Below are 23,600 nucleotides of genomic sequence, written 5' to 3' on the forward strand. Positions count from 1 at the left end.
TTCGGTTCATCTATCACCCGATCCACCCAACTATCATATTTGAACAATATTTCTGCCATTCAAAAATACTGTTGACTCAGATGAGAATGGAACATCAAAATGGGTCCCTTACCTTCATCTATTTGTCGTAATGGAAGAAAAGGCCTCTAGTTTCTTCAGAGGAACTTGTGTGTTCTGAAGCCCCACTGCAGAGGGAAGCCTTCATTTGTCCCGGGCATGCCTTTGTTGAGGCTCTTTGACTTGCTGGGCTCATCCCTGCTGAGGAATTTAAAAGCATTTCAAGCAAAAGATTATACAGAAAAGCTTTCTCCTGCCCGGTGGAAGACCTGAATTTCCCCACGCTGGTTGGCCTGAGTGAATTGCTCCAAAGAAACCCTTTCTAATATTGAAAAGCTTTTCTGATGTGCTCTTCAACCTACCTCTCTTTGCTACAGTTTTCATTGTGAAGCCAAAAGTTTCTTTGCTCTAATAATCAGTTCATTCTATTTCTAGAGTAAGGATTTCTGTGTGCTTTTCTCAAAAGACTTGTCTGCTCCTCTTTTCTGATTTTTTTTACCTCTGTTTTCTTTTACTATCTGAGATAAGAAATGATAAGAGATTTCTTTTCTATCAATATTCTGATTTTCAACAAACTTGACCATTTATTTCTCTTGTCTGGTGACAGAATTATTGTTTTTAAATTTTAGAATTTTCAAATCGGAAAGTCATGCTCAATAAAAGAAAATTTGGAAAAAAAGAGCAAGGAGGGGAAAAAAAAAATCAATGTTAGTCTTGTGCCCCAATCAAAGTTTTCCAGTTTCTTTTCTCTGCCTAGACTTTGAAAAAACAAAGAGAAATACTCATGGAACACTTTTTTTCTTCTGTATTGCTAAAAGAGTAAATGCATGGTTACTTAAAAGGAAATACCTACCAAACCCTATGCTGTCATCTGCCGTCAGCTGACACCTAATTTTTCTGTTTTGTAGCACAGAGATGAGTTCCATTTCTTATCCTCTGTTGGTCACTGCAGGATACCCTTTGCTTTGACTGAGCCCTGAAATTACACTGTATTACATTTTTTTCTTCCATGGTATTTCCATAGCTTTCTTGCAATTTTGGCATTATCTCTGTTACTATTTTATGCTGTGAACAGTATTATTTCATCAGGTTGTAAACATACTCATATACAACTATATATTCTGCCCCTTTTACTATTATATTTTTCATGTGATTGTATAGTTTCCATAAATATAAATTTAAACACGTAAGAGTCCATCAAGAGTATTGTCCCAGTTTGATTAACTACTAAGTGTAGGTTGTTTCCTAATTTGAACATGACAAATATAAATAATTTGGATCATTAAAAAGTTTGAAAATGATTTGAAGAACAAAAGCTCTATTGGTTCCCCCAGACCATGCCTATTTATTTAGAGTGAAGCTGAAAAGTCTTTTATTTTTTTCCGGGTAGAAGGCAAAGTCTTATTGATAGCATAAACTGCAAAGAAAGTAGAGTACCAATGTACAGCCTTGGTGTTTGCAGGACACGCATGTTTTGTTGCACCTGCTCTGGAGGCGACAGGCCCCTCTGCAGTTATGTTGTGCTAAGAAGCCACAAACACTCAGCTCCTGGCACGCTTTCTGCAGACTTTCGGAGTCTTCCCATATTAACAAAGGGCTACAGTTGTAAAATTCCCTACATTTAGCTTGTGTTTTTAGGTCTTGAGTTTATGGATCCCTAAGGCTAAGTGTGAGACATACTGTTTTTTTCTCTAAAAAGATTTAACAACACCTTATCTGATCATTATTGCTTGGCTTCTTTGGGCAAGGAGAAACCTAGTAAAGAAACATGGTGTCTTTCTCAAGAATGGAAACACAAATGATTCACCTAGCAACTGTTCAAAATATAGCCCAGAATCTAGGTTTAATCTTTCAGCACCAGAAAGATTGCCACCTCAAAGAATATGCTTCGCATTTGAATTTGGATTGAATTAGATTCATGTCTTTTGTTTAGATTCTCAAGCCAGGATCCTCCCTGACTTGCTTTCTCATGTTTTTTTATCTTTATTCCCCCTAATGGCCTCCCTTCATTTGTTCCTTTCTAGAACCCAAGGATTCTCAACTAGGGTCAATTTGGCAATGTCTGGAGACATTTTCTATGACAATAAAAGGTGGTTGTGATTGGGAGAGGATAGACAGTATCACGGGCATCTAGAGAGTAATGGCCAGGGATGCTACTAAACTAACTCTACAATGTACAGGACAGCCCCACAACAAAGAACTAAGAAGTCCAAAATGTCAACAGTGCCTTTGTTAAGAAACCCCACAATAAATACAGATGTATATCTCAATGCAATGGATATTGGCCTTCCTTGGTTTATTAAAAGCCAAGGGCTAGTTCCCATTATAGACAGGAAACTGAATTCTAGAGAAGAAACTGACTAACCCAAGTTTTCTCTGATATAGGTTTGTAAGCATTGGCTTGTGATTGCTATTATAAAACTGATCAGCCAAGAGCTAAACAGAAGGCTTTAATTTATGAAAATCTCCTTCTGAGATAAAAGAAGTTTTAAAGAATCAAAAATTATGAGTATGATTCTTTTTAAACTTGTTTCCTTCTTGGGGTGCCTGGGTGGCTCAGTTAGTTGAGTGTCAGGCTCTTGATTTCATCTCAGATCATGATCTCAGGGTCGTGAGATCGAGTCCCACATTGGCTCTGCCCTCAGCAGGGAGTCTGCTTGGGATTCTCTCTCTCCCCCTCTGTCCCCTACCCTTGCTCTCTCTGTCTCAAATAAATAAATAAATCTTAAAACAAACAAACAAACAAACTTGTTTCCTTCTTGGGAATGTGGCAGAAAAAGTCGGTTTAAAGTAATACAAAAAAAAATTTTTCTACTACTTAACCTCTCTAAATCTCAGTTTTTTCTTTTGTAACTGAAGATAAAATGAAGGGAAATAATTTCCATTCTACAGAAAGGAATAGATGAAATGAACTAAGGCATGTCGAGTCTATGGGTGAAAAGGAAGTCTCAGGATATGGTAGTTGTACAGGTTCGGGTTATTACTTACAAGCAATGAAAAACAATTCTGGCTAATTTAAGCAGAAAAAGGAATTATGGATAATTGGGTAGCACACAGAATTGTGAAAACCTAGGGAACCAGATTTGGAAATGGCAAGAATGAAAGGAAGCCTCTATAGCCAGAATACCAGGCAAAAATCACACTTCCATCTCGTGTCACCGAGGAACACGGACGCCCTGGCCTCCACCGCTGAACCAGAAATTGGGTACCACTGCTGGCCCCCGCTGCTACTGAAAAAAGATGTCGCAAGTCCCAGCCCCATCTCTCCTCCCTACCAAGAGGAACTGTCCCAGTCCTTGCCTCACTGTCTCCAAGGTAAAAATCCCAGGTGGATTATTTTGGTTAGCTGACCCCAGATTATATCCTGTGCTCCAGCAGTCACAGAGTCGGGACAGTATGCTTGTCAGACAACTTCAGTTCATTATGGGAGGAAGACTCCGTTTACCATATTCAAGTTACAAAAGGTAGGGAATTCCCTAGACCGAGGGGGCTCAAATATGGGCAACCCCCCCATTTATAGTGATGAATATCCACTCTAAAAGTCGTTTCATCTTCACCCCCTCTGCTTACCATGGCCACAAAAGCCAAATGAGTTTTGAGTGAGTTACAATCAACTGGGGCCAAACAGATTCCATTTCCAACAACTCTTGTGACGTGGCTTTTATATAATTGTTTCCCTACAGTTCCCTGACTGATTGTTTGGAAGACTATAAAAATTCTAAGGAGATGATTTAAGGTATTCTTACACTTTTTAATCTAAGTGCAAAAAAAAAAAAGATAACTGATGTTAAACGGTGTTCAGAATGCATTTGTTTGGGGCCCCTTGTAGAATTAATCTATAAGAAGCATAAATGACAGGGGCTGATGAGGGGGGAGTCTATGTTTGATCTGTAAAGTCTGACAATCTGAGAAATAAACAGTGACTTGACAGTGGATGAAAGAGGAATAATCAATGATTAGTAAACTCTGATACCATTGTTGATAAATGGTGGTTTTAGATAATGCTGCATCAGACCTAGAGCTGTGGGAAAGGGTAAATAAAGGATGTAAATCAGGTAACAGGTGGAAAAGCAGTTGTAGTTGGTCTTGAGTAAGGAAAAAAATGTAGTAATAGAGATTTTGAAAATTGTTTTTTGTTATGTTTTGTCTTTAGGTTTGGGTACACCACACAAAAATGTAGTGGCTTATAAATTTTAACTATGGAACAGGTAAAATAATTCTCAAAGTTTAAATTATACTGGGTGCATTATTAGTCAAATCAAGCAGACCATTGTTAAATAAACCTTTCTCTTTTGCTTGAGAAAAAATACTTCTTGGATTTTAAGGACAAACATGTATTTTGTAGATATTCCTAGCTCCTGTGCCAATATAAAAATACATTTAAGTATGCTCTCTGGCAGGTATCAAAGGTATGTCTTGAAAAGTGACAGTTTTTAGATTCCTAAGTAGACTGTTGTAATATCTTAATTATTAAACTGATTCCACAAATACTTACATCATTCCGACCATATTCTATGTTCTGCTTTAGGACCTAGAAATCAAAGATAAGTAAGATACAGTTACCACTGCAAGGAGCTCACAGTCTAAGGGGCTCCAAAAAACTATGATGAGTGGTGTAGCAAGTGAATGCAGGAAACTAAGTGGTGATGGTATCTACAGCTCCACATGAGAAGAAAAAAGGAAGGTTTCCTGAAAGAGATGTCTGATCTGTCTAATCCTAAATCACTGCACCAAAATTCTCAAGTTTTAAGAAGAGGGCAAATAGTTTTTCTATATGTATATATAAAAGAAATTATCAGAAGGAGAATAAGGCTCAGAAATCACTTTGGGATGCCCAGACTTACTTCTTCACTATGCCTATCTCGAAATTTCATATTGTTAGTAAATGTGAATAAATATAATTTAAATAATACGTATGAACAGGATATTCCAAGACTTTATCCACATTGCTCAAGTAAAATGTAGATTTTCCTTGGCTTGATTCATCATACAACTGTTTATAGCAACCAACATCATTTACTTTACCTTTTCATTTTTCCTGGTGGGGTTACTAGAGGCTAAATGAAATCTGCGAAGCTTAGTACAGGGCCTGGCACACAGTAGAGTTTAATGAATGGTAGTCTCCCTCTCCAGTCCAGAGTGGGTCTTCTATGGCCATTCAATACAGTGCCTTTGCAATCGAAGACGCTCTGATACATGTTTGAACTCTACACTAACCTCACAGCTTAAGTACCAGTACTCAACCAAGAAATCCTTAGCACTTTCTCTTTTTCCCAGTCTCCTCAGTTCCCACCCCATTTATTCTTAGAAATACCTTGTGGCAAAACTCCGGAGGGATAAGTTCCTAAAACAAAACTGTCACATTTAAGTTCTATTAGAAATTTTTAATCACATAAGCATGATTCATAGAACAGTTATTGGAAGTTTCTGCCAATGCAATTGCAAATAGAAGTATCAACATTTTATTATTGCTAAGAAAACAAATTCCACAGGAATTGAGATTACATACAATTCCAAATTCTAGAGTAGGTCAAGATAAGGCAATCAAAAATAAATAAATAGATAGATAGATAGATAGATAGATAGATAAATTTATCGAGCAGGGGTGGGGGAAGGCAATAAATGTAGGCAAAGCACTCTGACAACAGATGGCAGCACTGGACTATTAAACTCTGCTTTTCCCTTCCATATTAGGTTGTGACTTGCAGAAATGCAAATGCCTGGTAGAGGTGGGCGAAAGATAATGTCTACACAGAGGGCACCTCATGAACATTTGAAATAGTCACATAGTACCAAGATAGCAAGCACACAGAGATGTGGCTGCTGCTACATAGTGGGATCATGAGAAGGGACAACATGAGATAAAAGCATTCTGCGACACAGAGAGTGTGATTTGTTGAAGTTGTAAAGGTTGTAAACAGAATTGGAACTGGGTTCTACAATCCTGAAAATGGGGTATTCACCGAGGATCAGAGCACTGGAAGCATAAACACTTAAAATGCTTTTCAGCCATACCCACACAGTATGATAGGAAGTTGAATGATATTTTTTTTAAAGAAATTAAATTTATTTCCAAGTATAGTCCATACCAACTAGAGAGTGATAATAGAAAGTGAGTATTATAATTACTTTTTGGGTACTATTTCTTACATATTAATAGATTTGTATATGGCTTGTGAGAATACTTTTTTTTTTTTTTTTTTAGAAAAACTTTTGGACAGGGAAACCTGGGTGGCTCAGTCAGTTAAGCACTGATTCCTGATTTTGGCTCAGGTCATGATCTCAGGGTCCTGGGATCAAGCCCCACTAGTGTTCTGTGCTGGGGTGAGCCTGCTTAGGATTCTCTCTCTTTCTGCCCCTCCCCACTCTCAAAAAAAAAAAAAAAAGAAAGAAAGAAAGAAAGAAAAGAAAAAGTTTTGGACTGATTTGCCAATTTATTATGCTGTTAACTTATACAAAAAGAAATGGATTCCCTCATCCCTCTATATTCCATGGTTAATAGCTAAGACTTTGGAGAAAAAGACAACTAGATTGAAATCTCACCTCGCTTGATTATTAGCTGTATGACTTTACCAAGATACTTAAGCTCTCATCCATTAAATCATCTATTAAAAAGTGAATAATAGCTACCTCATATGGTTTAGTGTCAAAGAATTAAAGCAAATAGCATAATGCTTTACACATAGTGTTTTAAACAACTGAAAGCTGTTCTTTTTTAAGATTTTATTCATTTATTTGAGAGGGAAAATGTGAGAGAGAGAAAGCACGAGTGGGAGGAGGGTCAGAGGGAGAAGCAGACTCCTTGCTGAGCAGGAAGTCCTGATGAGGGACTGGATCCTGGGACTCCCAGATCATGACCTGAGCCGAAGGCAGACCCTTAACTGACTGAGCCACCCAGGTGCCCCCTGAAAGCTGTTCTTAATGTGATTCCATGTATGTGCTCCCCTCCAATTTTCAATTATTTACTTCAAATTCCTGAAAATGCATTGCTAACCATAATATGTACAGAGGAAGTGGCTGGGACCTTGGTAGCTGTAGTAATGATGTTCTTGCAAATATTGCAGATGGAAATAAAGTTAATTTGAAATGGAATGAAAACAGATACATATTTTAGTTTTATATTATTTATTGTGTATTAAAACCTATGTGAAGGTGCCTATTTAGTTAAGCTCAAGGCAAAATCTCACAGTTTTGCTTAGCTAAGTTTGCTGAAGCCAAAGGACTTTATTGACCAATGCTAACTAGTGTGCCCTGCAGTACCGAGAGAGCAAACTAGAGCTATGATTTCTTATTCCTCAAAGTCATTGCTTTGGCGAGGGGTCATTGCATTGGCGAGGGGTACACAATGCAGGCTTTGGTGGTGATCAACTGGAAGAGTCTGTTCCAGATCACGGGAGTCTATAGTGGGCTAGTACAATATTTCCTTAGGCAATGCAAGAGAGGCAGTTCTCACCAGCCTACTCTAAGGTCTGATTTCTCCTTCCCTTTCTAAGACTGGACTACTCTAGAAGTGGAAGGGGGTTGACAGTGAATAGGCTAATGGTAAAGAGCAGTTTGTGAACATTCCAAAGTACTACAAAATTCCAAATAAAAATTGTAGCTATGAGGGTTAGACTCACTAGCCTACGAGCTGTGCTTGAGTGAGGCTCATGTCTCACTTGTGTGTGTCCAACATATGAATCTTCAGAGGTTTTTTTTTTAATGAAATGTCACTGTGGGAACACTTCAGTTGTTGAAATAAGTACACTTTTAAAAACACTTCCTTGGGAAACGTATGACCTGTGGTGTAATATTAAGGAATACCAAGTGCCAAGCACTGAAGTTAAGCATTTTACCTTACTACTGAGCGAAGTAAATTTTACACACTAAGGCTTTGAGGTTAAAGAATACAACTAAATGGGACAGCTAATATGTGACAGGGTGTAAAACTTGAACCCAGGTCTGCCTGACTCTTAATCACAAGACAAAAGGTCTCGCATGAATTCAGCAAAACCTGGTCGGCCGCTGTCCTTCAACGCACAGCTCCAGGCAGTTTCCACCCGGAATTTAGGGCCTGGTTTAGCAAGAAGAGCCCGTATATCCATCCACCTCACCCTCCACAGGCACTGTGATGGAAAGGTAAAACGTGGCCATTGCGCATGCTCACACCGCCCTGCCTCGCATTCCCTTCCCTGCCCCTGGAAGTCTCCGCAGCAACTGTCCTGGAGGACTTGAGATAGGCTCCCGCCCACTGTGAAGTCAAATGGGCGGAAGCCGTTCATGTCTGCGACGTGGACACCCTTCTCTTCCCCACCCTTCCCAACTTGGAAGCAAACACGACGCGTTCCCGTTTCTCGGGGATTCAAGCTGGAGTTTGCCCGTTGTCAATATGGCCACTGACGGGCCGGTCCCAAGCAGAGGCTTTTCATAGGCCAAGGTCTCATCCTAGCCCCGCCCATTTCATCCCTCCAGGCTGCGTCTGCCTAAGTCTTCGCTACGCATGCGCAGCGGGGGCGGGCCGGGAGGTGGGACGGCCCGATTCTTCCGTGTGCCACCGCCGCCGCCTTGGCTTCACTGCTCTTGCCACTGCGGGGCTGCATTGCCGGCGTTAGCCGCGCGAGGGGAAAGGAGGGGGCCGACGGAGCGTGCGTGCGCGGGGGTCCTCGCAGTCCCAGCAGTTCCTCTCGCGCGGCGTGGGCGGCGGGGGTCAGTAGCAGTCGGGGGAGGCCCTAGACGGCGCCATGTCGGCGGGCGGCCCGTGCCCGGCAGGAGCCGGAGGGGGCCCAGGGGGCGCCTCCTGCGCCGTAGGGGTCTCCCCCGGCGGGGTATCCATGTTCCGATGGCTGGAGGTGCTAGAGAAGGAGTTCGACAAGGCCTTCGTGGATGTGGATCTGCTCCTGGGTGAGATCGATCCGGACCAGGCGGACATCACTTATGAGGGGAGACAGAAGATGACCAGCTTGAGTTCCTGCTTTGCGCAGCTTTGCCATAAAGCCCAGACTGTGTCCCAAATCAACCACAAGCTAGAGGTGAGCTGTGGGCCCTTGGAGGAGGTGGCATCTAACCCGTCATCAGAGCCCATTTAACGCACCGGTGAAAAGACCCTAGAAAACTACCCACTGGGGCACTAGGGCTTCAAATGTGACAGGGGAGTGCGTGTGTGTATATGTGTAAAGGAAAGGAGTGAGGTGAGGTTGTAGAAAAAGGGGTGTAGATCGACCTGTGGGTGTCCTGTCCTGTCACCCACCTTCCTAGTATCTCTATGAGGAAGAAACAGGAACTGATTACAGCAGCCTACTGTACATCTAACATTAACAAACCAAAGACTTGAGCTCAAAGATTCTCTATCCTAAGAATATCTTAGCCCACCTTGCAACATTCGAGTTCCTATATGGATTTTCACATTGATAAACTAGGTTTGTGTATCACCAGACTGATAGAGCGTTGATTGTTTTTAACTATTTCAGATCAACGTCTGTTGTTGCACACAGACATACTTTTCCTTGCATGCATGAACGATTTAGGGGAATTCTGTCAGAGCTCTTAGGAAAATTTAGTGGAAAAAAACAGGATAGTATCAGTGTTCTTCTCAGTTTACAGTTGGTCTTTAAATTACAGGCAGATACCACCAGAATACTCTATACAATTTTTCACATGACTTGTAACATTGAGGTTTTGTTTGTTCTTCACCCTATTTCCCAAAGTCTGGATTTATTTGTGAGAGTGTGTGAAGAATGGTCATTTGCTTTAGTCTCTAATCTTGGGTGTGGGTGTGGGTGGGGGTGGAGTGGTGGTGGTGGTTCCAAAAAAGAAAAAAAAACCACCTACCACATTGTGCAGGAAGTTAAATTAACGCATTATTACAGTATTTAGAAACATGGGAGATTAATATTACTACATAAAGAGCGTTTGCTAACTAGATAATTTAAGAGAATGAATCTTTCATCTTAAAGTAGATAAAAATAGGATAATCAGTAATGTGCAAAGCTCTTTGAACATTAGGTTTCCTAAGAAATCATCATTGCTATCGGTTATAATGATTGAGAGTACCCAGTGGATTGAAATCAATAATAATACCAGATATATATCCTCTCTGTGATTAGTGGTTAGCATTCTTTCTCTTCCCTGTCAGTTAGCCATGAAAAAGGTGGTGTAATTCATCTGTGATTAGCATAGATGCAAATCAGAGATTTTGTTGAAAGAACTGTTCATTTCTTCCATCCTTTTTGAAAAGGTTGGAATGGAAGTGCTGATAGGAAGCTAATCACTTCTTGTTCTAGGTGTATGAAAATGTTTCTTGATTTCTTGATTAGTAGTTATTTCTAGAAGATAGTTTATTTTTCAGGTGGTGAAAATGCATTTAATGGTTTTTAGAAATAGTACTTCAGCTTTAAATAACAGAGCAAAAGTAGCTTTTGCCACATGAGAACTTTCATATCATTTACAACTGCAAGTATCTACTGAGGATAAACAGCTTTTTAAAAATGAAACACTATCTACCTGATTTTTTTAAGTGACCAAAGGATACTTTCAACAGTGATATTTTGATGTCAGATATAATATCTAATTTTGGAGAAAGGATTATTCTGTGAGTAGGAGGTAGTGCTCTGTCTTTTTCATCTTTATTTTAGATGAGTATTCAGAGCTGTAATAAATTATGTATTTTCTTTTTCTCAGAAATTGTAGTTACACATTCTGACTCCACATCCTGGCTTAGGAGGTGGAGTTATTTCTCAAAATAAGAAATGCTAGCCTGTCGTGATGTGAGCATGTTTTTCAACATGCTCGAAACCCTTGACTTAGAAGATCTTAGAAGATGGGGAGGGGACATTTTGTTTTTGTGTTTTTTCATGTACATTTGACTTATCTGTTTGTGGGGTTAATCTTTCTGCATTTAGCAGGTGTTACGGTCTTCGTGGAATTGGTTATGTACTGCTGAGGAGAGAGGGTCCTTATCTGTAGTGCCTTTCAAGGTAGATCTGCTGTTGGATTATTTGCAGAATTTCCGAGGTTGCTTCATATACTGTTACCAGTCCCTGAGATCTTGAAATCTTAGAAGAGATTTCCATACTTTCTAGCCCTGTTTTATTTCTTAGTAAGTGGATTGAATTAGTTCTATTGTTTTAAGGATATGGACATTAAGATATAACATTTGAGGCCATTTGTGGTTTGATATAACAGGTGTGCACTGAATTTCAGTGGTTTTAGAGATTAATACCTTAAACCATATTACCATAATAAAATATTTTTATAATCAAAACACAGATATCTCCAGTATGGCTAACTCATATTTAAATTGGCCTTTTTTAATTTTAATAGGCCTTACCTAAAGACCCAATAACTGACCCAGTTATTGGGTCTTTAGGTAACACCATGTTTAATATTAACATGGCAGTTAGGAGAACAATTTTAGCTGCAAAAAAATCATAGGTTACATTTTAAAATAAAATATAAATGACATCTATGTGACTCCTGCTTGCCATAAGTTATATTTGGGGAGAGGGCTATTTATAAGGGGAAGGGGAGGGCAAAGAATATCAGAATATATTGAGGTAGTGCCATTTCAGATTACTCACATCTCTCTTACTTACCCTACCCACCTGCTTGAGAATCCCTGCTGTGGTAAGCTACTTGGTGACAGCTGCGCTGGAGTCACAGGTACTGATTGGGACAGTAGTAAGAGTAGTAGTAGTGATAGTAGCATTAGTGTGTTGGAGTAGAACAAAGATTGAGAACCAGTGCTTTAGAAAAACCCATCTCTCTACCTGGAAATGCAGTTTTCTACCTCTCTACCCCTTCTTTAAAATAACAGCAAAACAATACGTCTGTCACATCCCCCTTTCTGTCAGCAATTGCTGAATCAGTATATCTTTTTAAAGCAATTTACTGTTCACAGCCATCAGTGGAGAAACTTTTAACTTTGGTCTAGAGACATGTTTATAATGAACTAATGACGTACTGTTCTTTTACTGCTTTAAAGCTGTCCTGTTTTTAAACAAGCAGTGAGGCCATTTTGTAGCATTGAACTTGAAGGTTAATATTGATTCAGTATGTATTTATTGAGCACTAATTATGGTGCCAGATGCTGTATTGGATATTTGGGATACAATGGAGAGCAAAAATGGACACAGTCATTTCTGTTACAAAGCTTGGATTCTATTGGATAGTTAATTGGAATAATTATCACGTAAGTGTGAAATTCCAACTTTGATGAGTATTATGAAAGGTACCTAGAATAATGAGAGCCTGTTCTGGGGGATCAGGAACGCTTCTTTTGGAAGTGACTATTGAGTTAAGACATAAAGGATAAGTAGGAATTAATTAGGCCACAAGAAATAGGAATATCATTCAATATTCCAGTAGAGAGAACAGAAAGTGGAACGCACCTGTGACGGGCAAGTGCATAATGCACTCGAAGAACTGAAAGAAAGTTGGTATGTGTTACAAGAGCAAAGGGCCAAAGAAATGAGATGCAAGGTAAGTTTGAACAGGTGGGTAGGACCATATCTACTTGATTTTATTGGCCATGCAGTAGATTTGGGGGGCTGTATCATAGCAGTGGGAAATGTTTTAAACTAGATGGTAACCTCAGGTATGAGATTAGATTAGCTCACTCAAGCTAGGTTAAGGAGAGAGTTTGGGATAGTGAACAGAATGAATGCAGGAAATCATTTAGGAGGTTCTTATTCTGATCCATATGAGAGGATAGTGAGGGTAGGATAGTGCAGGGTAGGAAGGATAGTGCAGGGTAGGAAGGATAGTGCAGGGTAGGATAGTGAGATGGAGGTAAGTGTTCGGAACAGGGGAGACTTGAGAGGTGAAAATGAACAGTCTAGAAATGTACTGGAATGGAGGGATGAGGGAATTTAGGATGACTCCAAATGTCAGTTGGCTGGATAAATAGCTAGATGTGAGTTATTATTAACAATAACGGTATTGCTAACCTTATTGATCAATTACTAATGGCCAGACTCTGTGTTTTGCATATATTGATTCATCTAATTCTCATGATAGTTCTGTGTGATAGGTTTAGTATTATTATTATTTCCATTTTACTCAGGGTTAAGTAAGGGGCCCAAGGCTCCGGAGCTAGAGAAACCAGTTTCTCCAAAACACACATTTATGCCTGGTGGGAGGTAGCAGGAGGTGGAAAGAAAAGCAGGCAGAAGAGTAAATGTGGGCGGATAGGTAGCGGGAAGGAAGAGTATGGGGTTCCAGGGAGGTATTGTTATAAAAATTAAACATGTTTATAAGCCAATGAGATGCATCTAGTGGAGAGGAAAGCTGAATATTCTAGCGAAAGAGAGGGATAATTAGTATGCGTAAGGTTCCTGAACGAAGAGAAGATCCAAGATACATGTAGAGAGAATGGCCTTATGTTGAAAGGATAGCTTTTGTACTTTGAGGCAGAGGGAGACAGTGTTGAGGGAGGGGAAAACAGTGAGAGCAGAAGGTGGGAGGTTGAGAGAGTTTTTGTCTGATGGTTTCTTTATTCTCTGTAAAATTGGAGCCTGTGACAACTGCTGAAAGTGGGTGAGAGTAATAAGAGCTTGGAGAGAGTAAAAAGTTTTGAAATAGGGAAGAGTGGGAGAGCCAGCTGGCCAGAGAAATAGAAGGACTGCCAGGCACCGTTGGGGACTTACTTGGAGCTAGTTATCATAAATTCATGGTACAACGAGTCTGCCCTGTTGTGTGACTTTTCTCTGGCAATGCTTATGTGGTTAGTAACAGGCACGGTGATGACAGTAATAATCCAGTGCTATAGCAGGGGGTTTGCTATGTAGGCAAGAGTGTTATTGAAATGAAAATGGTAATGGGGATAAAGAAAAGGAGATAATCTTCCATTAAAGAAGTAGAAACAGGATTTGATAATTATGTACGTGCAGAGGGTGAGGAGAAGAGGTTGGATGCCGCCACAATTCTGTTTGACAGATGGATTAGTTGATAGCTGTTTAATAGTCTCCCCCAAAATTCATGTCTACCCAGAACCTCAGAATGTGACCTTATTTGGAAATAAAGTCTTTGCAGATGTATTTAGTGTAAGGGTAGAGATAAGATCATAGCAGCTTAGACTGGACCCTAAATCCAATGAGATTGTCCTGATAAGAGACACTGAGGACACACAGAGACACTGAGGACACACAGAGGCACTGAGAAGAATGCTGTCTGCAGAAAGAATCTGATATTGGGATGACATGTCAGCAAGCTGAGAAATGCCAAGGATTGAGGTCGACCACCAAACACTGGGAGACAGGCATGGAACAGTTTCTCCTTCAGGGTATCCAGAAGGAACCGATCCTTGATTTTGAGCTCCTGGCATCCTGAATTGTGAGAGAATAAATTTTTGTTCTTTTAAGCCACCAACTTTGTGGTGATTTGGTATGATGGCCCTAGGAGACTTAGACCATTTACAGAAGTAAGGAATCCAGGAGAAGGAACAGGTCTGGCAGGAAAGATAATGAGTTGAGTTTAGGAGATTGTGCATAGTTAAGGTCCTTATGCTTTCTTGCATATTCCTAACATAGCCTCCTGGTTGCTTCTTACCCACTCCAAACCATCCTTTCATTGTCAACGTCATTCTAAAATGTTTCATTTGAACAGTTCATATTAAAAAAAGGGGCAACTCTGATTCTGGTCGCTCTTCTTTTTATACTTCCCTTTTACTCATTGGCTAACATTCAGACTCTAGCATGGTCATCAGTGCCCACCTAGTGCATCTGTCCTCACCCCTTGTCACCCCTTCGTGGCTGCTTTTGCCTCTCAATAAAACTGGTTTGTGTGCGTTGTCTAAACAGGCCTTGCTCTTGCATGGCGTTGCTACTTTAACATAGGCTTTTGTGTATAATGCCTTCTCTGCCCCATTGTCTACAGTATCACACACCCACTTGTCTTTCAAGATACCACTTACATCACCATCTCTGAAGGCTGTCCTCACCCCATTTATCTCTGCTCTCTATAGGCAGAGGCTGTCAACACCTTTAACTCACTTGGACTGTTAAATTGGTTACGTTGTACTACCATTAATGGTTGCCACAGCTCTTTACCTCTAGAAGGTAAGATCTTTGAGGGTCAGGACAATGGCTTATATGAAATAATCTTAATATCACATGCTTCGCGAAAGCTGACTTTGGGTGGGAACATTTTCTCTTTGTGAACCCACTTTGGTTTCTTTTTTTTTTTTTTAAAGATTTTATTTATTTATTTGACGGAGACACAGCAAGAGAGGGAACACAAGCAGGGGGAGAGGGAGAAGCAGGCTTCCCGTGGAGCAGGGAGCCTGATGCGGGGCTGGATCCCAGGACCCTGGGATCATGACCTGAGCCAAAGGCAGACGCTTAATGACTGAGCCACCCAGGCACCCCCCATTTTGGATTCTAAGAATTGGTTGGTGGTTTTTTTCCCTGTAGCGCTTTCAAAACCTTAATGAGTAGTGAGTAATTCCTTTGAGTATTGATACCCGGTTGATTTACATGTGGATTTCAGAATTGGTGTTTCGCTTGCCCTTTTTTAAAATTGTAAATTTGAAACTCACACATTAAATACCAACCTTTCTGACCTATATACATCCCTATCTCACTTGAGAGGGGTTTTCGTTTCTCAGACCTTTCCGTACACGGTATATTAGCTGATCTCCATTCAGTACTCGGGTGAATTTCTCCTCTCCGACTGACCCTTTTACGTCTTTTTTTTTTTTTTTAATTTAAATTCCAGTTAGTCAACATACAATGTAATATTCGTTTCAGGTGTACAATATAGTGATTCAACACTTGCATACATCACCCAGACTTTCACTTCCTTTTTTTTCCCACTTTTTTTTTAAATTTTATTTTATTGTGTTATGTTAGTCACCATACAATACATCATTAGTTTTTGATGTAGTGATCCACGATTCATTGTTTTCATATAACACTCAGTGCTCCATGCAGTACGTGCCCTCCTTAATACCCATCACTGGGCTAATCCATCCCCCCACCCCCCTCCCATCTAGAACCTTCAGTTTGTTTCTCAGAGTCCATAGCCTGTCATGGTTCATCTCTTCCTCCTGTTACCCCCCTTTCATTTTTCTCTTCCTTCTCCTAATGTCCTCCATGCTATTCCTTATGTTCCATAAATAAGTGAAACCATATGATAATTGACTTTCTCTGATTGACTTATTTCATTTAGCATAATCTCCTCCAGTCCCATCCATTTGATGTAAAAGTTGGGTATTCATCCTTTCTGATGGCTGAGTAATATTCCATTGTATATATGGACCACATCTTCTTTATCCATTTATCTGTTGAAGGACATCTCAGCTCTTTCCACAGTTTAGCTATTGTGGACATTGCTGCTATTGGCCCTTCTTTTCACTACATCAGTGTCTTTGGGGTAAATACCCAGTAGTGCAATTGCTGGGTCATAGGATAGCTCTATTTTTAATTTTTTGAGGCACCTCCACACTGTTTTCCAAAGTGGCCGTACCAACTTGCATTCCCACCAACAGTGTAAGAGGGTTCCCCTTTCTCCACAACCTCTCCAACATTTGTTGTTTCTTGTCTTGTCAATTTTTGCTATTTTAACTGGTGTAAAGTGGTATCTCAGTTCTTTAACACCATACACAAAGATAAACTCAAAATGGATGAAGACCTCAATGTGAGACAGGAATCCATCAAAGTCCTAGAGGAGAACATAGGCAGTAACCTGTTTGACATCAGTCACAGCAACTTCTTTCAAGATACATTTCCAAAGGCTAGTGAAACAAAAGCAAAAATGAACTTTTGGGACTTCATTAAGATTAAAAGCTTCTGCACAGCAAAGGAAACAGTCAACAAAACAAAGAGGCAACCCACAGAATGGGAGAAGATATTTGCAAATGACACTACAGATAAAGGGCTGGTATCCAAGATCTATAAAGAACTTCTCAAACTCAACACCCAAAAAACAAAAAGTCAAGTCAGAAAATGGGCAGAAGACATGAACAGACACTTCTCTGAAGAAGACATACAAATGGCTAACAGACACATGAAAAAATGTTCATCATCATTAGCCATCAGGGAAATTCAAATCCACTTCTTTTTGAATTGGTACATCACACATGCCTCTATAATAGTGTTTATGACACTCTCCATCATAATTAGAAATGTCATTTTATCTCTTTACCAGACAGTGAAATTCTGAAGGGCAGAATCCGTGTCATTCATCTTTTTGTCTCCAGATCCTGGCATACAGCATGTACTCAATAGCTGTTTATCTGAGTGAAGAAATTATTTGAAACACTTTAGTGTTCTGTCGTGAATCCTCCCAAGATTACCAGTAATCATTCTGTAATACAGGTTTCATGAGAGCTGGGCTGGTGTCTGTCTGATTATATCCATGGTGTCTAACACAGTGTCCACCACACTGTTGAATGACTGAATCTGCAGGTTCATTTATTCCCCTGGTATGTAATTCACAAGGATATGGTTTGTGAGTTAGGATTTCATGGTATTCCACCTTAAGAAAAATTTGGAACTGTGACTAAAATAACATTAAACATCACTGTATGAGAGTATTGTGTATGGATTTAGTGCGCTTGTGACATTTCTAAAATATTGGGTGAGTTGATTCTCCTCACCCTACCTCCAGTTTGATCATAGAGCAACTGAGTTCTTTAACATTACAGTGGAAACAAGAAATATGTTATTTGGGACTTCATTTTGTGGTTAACATCAGTAATTTAACTGTCAAAAATACATCATGGATTTATCTACTTGCTTCTATTTCAAATCTCTCCCCCCCATCTTAGTTCATTCACTTTGTCTCCTATATTACACACAGCTGCCTTTTTTAAAACATAAATTTAATCATGTTTTTCTGCTTAAAATTCCTCAATAATATTATGAATAAAATTCAAACTTCTTATTATGGCTGACAAGCTCTGTATGATCTGACCTGTGGATATGTCTTCAATGACATATCTTACTACTCTTTTATTTTGTATGGTCCAGCCACATAGGCCTCTCTTCAGACTCTAAGACAACAGTTCTCAAACATTTTGGTCTCAGGACCCGTTTACACTGTATAAATTAAGAGGTCCCCAAAGAGGTTTTTTGTTTTTTATGTGAGTTATATCTATTTGTGTTTACGGTATTAGAAATTAAAACTGAGAAAACCTTATTTATTGCATCAGTTAAAAATAGCAACAGTGAGCCTATTAGATGGTAAGTATCATTTTGAATGAGAAAATAACTTTAAAAAAAAAGCATTGTTTTACATTTAAAAATGATTGTTAAATATCTGGCTTACTAGAAGATAGCTGGATTCTTGTATCTGCTTCTGCATTCAGACAGTTGTGATTCAAGGTTTGGGTTATAGCCTAGGAAGAAAGTTTGACCTCACAGAAATAAGTAGTTGGATAAGGGAGAAGTATTTAATAACCTTTTCAGATAGTTGTGGATATTTTTCTTTGATATTAAAAGGTAATTTCTTGGGGTTCCTGGCTGGCTCAGTTGGTTAAGAGTTGGTTAACTCTTTGATTTTGGCTCAAGTCTTGATCTTAGGGTCCTGAGATCCAGTGATGAGTTGGGCTCTGCGCTCAGTGGGGAGTCTGAGATTCTCTCCCTCTGCACCTCCTGCTCATGCATACTCTCTCACAAAATAAATAAAATCTTTTTTTTTTTTAAAAAAAGGTAATTTCTTAAAGGTTATTTACAGTATGGAGTCTAAAGCTCTTATCAGTGAAGTTTTCATCCACTGTTACAATAAAATAATGTGTAGTCATTGAAAGAATCCTTTACTGAGTCATGATGTTGACATTATGGATTGGTCATTTTGAAAATACTGGTTTGCTGAGTTATGCAGATTTTCTAAATGTGGGCACATCTCATTATACAATATTTTAAAAATCCCATTTGGGGGCGCCTGGGTGGCTCAGTCAGTTAGGCGTCTGCCTTCGGCTCACGTCATGAACCCAGGGTTGTGGGGTCGAGCCCCACATTGGGCTCTCTGCTTAGCAGGGAGCCTGCTTCTCCCTCCCCCTGCTGCTTCCCCTGCTTGTACTCTCTCTCTCTGTCAAATAAATAAATTAAATCTTTTAAAAAAATTAAAATAAAAATCACATTTGTTACTATTACCAGTCTCATTAGAAGAATCTTTAAATGTTTAGAAGCTGTTAAGATCATGGTGATGGATTCAGTTTTTCCAAAATTCTAATTTTCATTTGAAAACACAAATTTTTATCATTGGCAATAAATGCTGCCAGTTGTTTGCCTTGAAGCAACAGATTGACTTAATTATTCTCAAGATTATGTCTACCAAATACATTAACCTTAATAACTGTATTTGCTCTTTGTTCAAGTAAAAATGATGTTCCATGAAAAGAAATGTTTGGTTTTGCAACTCCAGCAATTGCATAAGTGCTTTTTCTTGGGACAGTATGGTTTGATATGCAGCATATACGCTTTATGCACACTTCCCATTTCATCACACAGAATATTAAAAAGTCGTACTCAAGGCTTGAGATTTTAAGAATTAATAATTTTTACTGCTGCATCATGGGCATTCTTAAATGAACTTTTATTTTTTTTAAACCGCAAGCACATAGTGGTGAAGAGTACACTGCATTGACTTGTACTAAAATGCTGTTATCATTTACTCATCATTGCTTTTGCACCTGTAGTACAAATGTCAGCATGGTGAAAAAAGCAACTGTTTTATTATTACTAAAATAGTTTTGACCTTGTGGATGCCCTGGAAAGGTCCCACAGACCTGTGAGAACTGCTGCTCTGATAGTAATGGGAAGAAGAACCATACTCTCCCACCCCACTGATTCCCTTCTTCTTGTTTCTTTCGTACAGCGTATGCTTTGTAATTATATATTATATTACTAGCTTGTAATGACCTTGGACAAGTTACCTAACCTCTCCACATTCCAGTTTCCTTCTCTGTACAAAAAATTGTGTCTCTCGAGGCTTAGCATGAGGATTAAGACAATTATTCAAAACAGCGCCTGGCACATGTGCCGTTCATTTTCTTTACGTGCTGCCTCCCGCACAAGGCCACCATAAGCTTTGCAGGGCAGGACCCACATATGTGTCATCTACCAGTGTATCCCCAGAATCCAGCCAAGTGCTTGGCATATGGTTGGGGGTTGATAAATACTTTTTGAATGAATGTATCTTAAAAATAAAAATAAGTTTGCTTGTCTTAAGCTGCAGAGCAGTTTGGGGAGAAATGATGACAGGTGAAGTTAGTGGTCCTTATGCTTGGATCGAGAGGAAATTGGAGTGAATAGGTGTTTTCTCACATAACTTTTGTAAGCCAAATGAACGGACTGTTTCAGCAGCCAACTTGTAAAGAGGAATATTATTTCCTATCTCAAGGGGCGGCAGAGGTTTTTATATTTGACGTGTGGATATATTTTCTGTTTGGTCAGAGTCTTTGTTTTCAAATAGGACTTCTTGGCTTTCTGTAAACTTGGGTAGTCGGAGCAATGCTGACCACTTCAGGCCTATGGGAAAAGAGAAGATAGAGGCGTGTGTTAACTCAAATTAGCTCTAAGAGTTTGTTCTGCCATGTGGAAAGAGTAGAAGAAAAACCAGGGAATGGATCAAAATACTCTTGTTAGTTACATTATCCCCTTGACTTTTGTCACAGGAGAAAAGGCCACGTGAAAAATATTGTTCTGTTCTGCTTCTGCTGTCGTTCAGGATCCTTTATACAACAATTTCTGTGATGCTTTCTTTTAAAAGTTTAGTTCCAGGAAAGAAAGAGTCTCACCAGATAAAATGGCATTGCTTCTTTTAATGAGACAAGGAGAATTATATAATATAAAGGTTCTCCTAGTTATAGGAAACTAGTATTAAATTTAATACACAATACACAGTATTAGGATGATATTTTTATAGTGATATCTTGCCATCTCTATATGTTTATTTTTTACATTTATATCTTCTGAACTTTAAAGCCTTTTGGGAAGTAGGTGGGTGTAGATGATTAATTTTAGATATTGGTATTAAATGATATAATTGCTAGAGATTTAAATTCTAATCTATTTCCATCCTAAACTGCATTTTCAAACATAAAAAAAAAATACATTTAAAAAGCATACTTGTTTCCTTTTAGTGATTACCTTTTGTACACTTTATTTATTTTTTATTAACATATAATGTATTATTTGTTTCAAGGGTACAGGTCAGTGATTCATCAGTCTTACACAATTCACAGCGCTCACCATAGCCCATACCCTCCCCAATGTCTATCACCCAGTCACCCCATCCTTCCCACCCCCCACCACTCCAGCAACCCTCAGTTTGTTTCCTGAGATTAAGACTCTCTTATGGTTTGTCTCCCTCTCTGGTTTCATCTTGTTTCATTTTTCCCTCCCTTCCCCTATGTACACATACTTAAAAACAGAAGGTGCAGAAACATTTATAGGTAAATGTGAGATTATATTTACTTCTTTATCAGCAGCTTTCTGTGCTGTTCATTTCAGTTAAACTGCTATTTGGAGTCAGCTATTTTCTTTGTAATTCTTAAACAGCTTGGGGAACGTGTGCTTTTGTGTGCATGCATGTCTGTGCCTGCTTTTGTGTGCATACACATGAGTCCCTGTGTGTGTGTTGGGGGGTGGGAGTTGCTGGCTAGATGAGGAACGTTCTGAGTTTCTTGCTTAAAGCCCTGTTTTTCTGAGATTGGGGATGTGATCTCATCTGGAGCTCATGGGCTGCTTCAGCACCATTTCTCTTACTGCCAGGATTACACAGAATGTCAGAAGGTCTGTGTTTTAATGCCATTTGCAATTTGGGACAACTCACCTAATCTTTTTGGGCCTCAGTTTCTTCATGTGCAAAATAAAGATATTTTACCAGATTTGTTTAGGTTCTTAGGTTGGGCCCTCTAAAATGTGTTACCAAAAGAGCTGAATGACACGCTGAAACTAATGACTGATCTAGATCCAAGTTCCCTGCCATACAAGATGATGTTTGCTAGTTTCTTGTCTTAGTTTGATCCTCTCCTGAACTAGAGGTTTTTGAGGGGTGCTTAAGGCAAACTAATTGGCATTTTTATCCACAAGACTGTTAAATAAAAACTAGCTAATGTTTAGAATACACTGTTGTGTATTTTTAGAAGATAACATGGACAGACAATTAAGGTCTAGACAAAGTGGAAAAATAGGAAACTCAAAATAAAAAATTCCTTTGATTTTGGTGTCACACAGTGGAATCCAGTAGTGACGGATTATTTTAGAAAGGAATTATCTTGTTGGAAAAGTTTGGATGTTTGAAAGAGTGTGAGATGAAAAATAGAAAAGTAACAGCTCCATTAAATACAAATAAGTGGTGATGATAACGTTCTAATGTTATTTAGATAGACTGCTTCTCTGTCTTTTTCTTTTTTGGGAATACTTCATTCCTACTTTGCGAAATACGCCTCGATTTTCATCTGTCTCCACACTCCATTCCAGCTGGACCACTTGCTGAGAATTACTACTTTAGAAAATCTCACCATTGATTTAATGGCTTGGGTGTAGTGAAGGCCATGGTCCTAAGTAAGGCCCAGAGACCTCCTGGAATAAGATCATTTTATCCTTACTGTCTAGGGAAAGAGTGTCTTGATGGTTAGCTTTATTTTCTTTTTTCTTTTTTTAAGTATGTTAATCTAAATCTTTTTTCTTTTTTTAAATTTTATTATGTTATGTTAGTCACCATACAATACATCATTGGTTTTTGATGTGGTGATCCACGATCCATTGTTTTCGTATAACACCCAAGTGCTCCATGCAGTACGTGCCCTCCTTAATACCCATCACCAAGCTAACCAGTATTTTATTTTTTCTATAAATGAATCTTCAAGATCAAATGTAGGAAAGTGAAAAGATTGTTTCCCAAATTAAGACTGTATTTAACATAGTTTTTAACTGTTTTCGATTTTGCTTTTTTTTTTTTTTTTAAGATTTTATTTATTTATTCATAAGAGACAGAGAGAGAGAGGCAGAGGGAGAAGCAGGCTCCCCGCCGAGCAGGGAGCCCGATGCGGGACACGATCCCAGAACCCTGGGATCATGACCTGAGCCGAAGGCAGACGCCCAACCATCTGAGCCACCCAGGGGCCCTCAATTTTGCTTTTTAAAGCATTTTTGGGATATCACTTGAAAATTTTAAGTAAGAGTTGAAGGTTGAAATCAGCTGTTTCCTTTAAACTTTCACTCTTTACTAGTTCTAGTGTTCCCAAAGTAAAACAGTCAGGTGAAAAATACTCAGGCTTTTTTATGGTCAGGCTGATTTTGAGTCTGTTACTTATTAGCTATGTGATTTGGGGCAAATCATTTAAACTCTGACTTCCCGTTTCCTTAACTATTAAGAAAGAGGTTGGAGAGTAGGAATTACAGATAATGTATGGTGTGTATATGCCTGCCATATGGTATATAGATGCTTGCTTTGTGGTAGCTGTGAATATTGTTAGTAAGTTAAACATAGGTATTGTAACTATAGAAACACATTTTTTTCTCCTTATGGCCAGCTGCTTGATAACACTTCCACTGCCTTGCCCTGCGAGTAATTGGGTTCAAAGTGCTGTTTTGCTGCTGAGCAGTTGGGTAGCCCTG

General features: G+C 39.1%; 1 protein-coding gene across 2 annotated transcripts in view; it reads left to right on the forward strand.

Annotated features, from left to right (window-relative positions):
* Positions 1–8,567: 8,567 nt before the first annotated feature.
* Positions 8,568–23,600, forward strand: part of GOPC (golgi associated PDZ and coiled-coil motif containing) — a 41,999-nt gene continuing 26,966 nt past the window's right edge. For both annotated transcript variants that reach the window (XM_044917286.1, XM_021693101.1), the window contains exon 1: positions 8,568–9,065. In XM_044917286.1, the coding sequence (XP_044773221.1) occupies positions 8,778–9,065 (288 nt within the window). In that variant the 5' untranslated portion in view covers positions 8,568–8,777. The remainder of the gene's footprint in view (positions 9,066–23,600) is intronic.

The sequence above is a fragment of the Neomonachus schauinslandi genome, chromosome 8 (assembly GCF_002201575.2).
Source record: "Neomonachus schauinslandi chromosome 8, ASM220157v2, whole genome shotgun sequence".
NCBI lineage: Eukaryota > Metazoa > Chordata > Mammalia > Carnivora > Phocidae > Neomonachus > Neomonachus schauinslandi.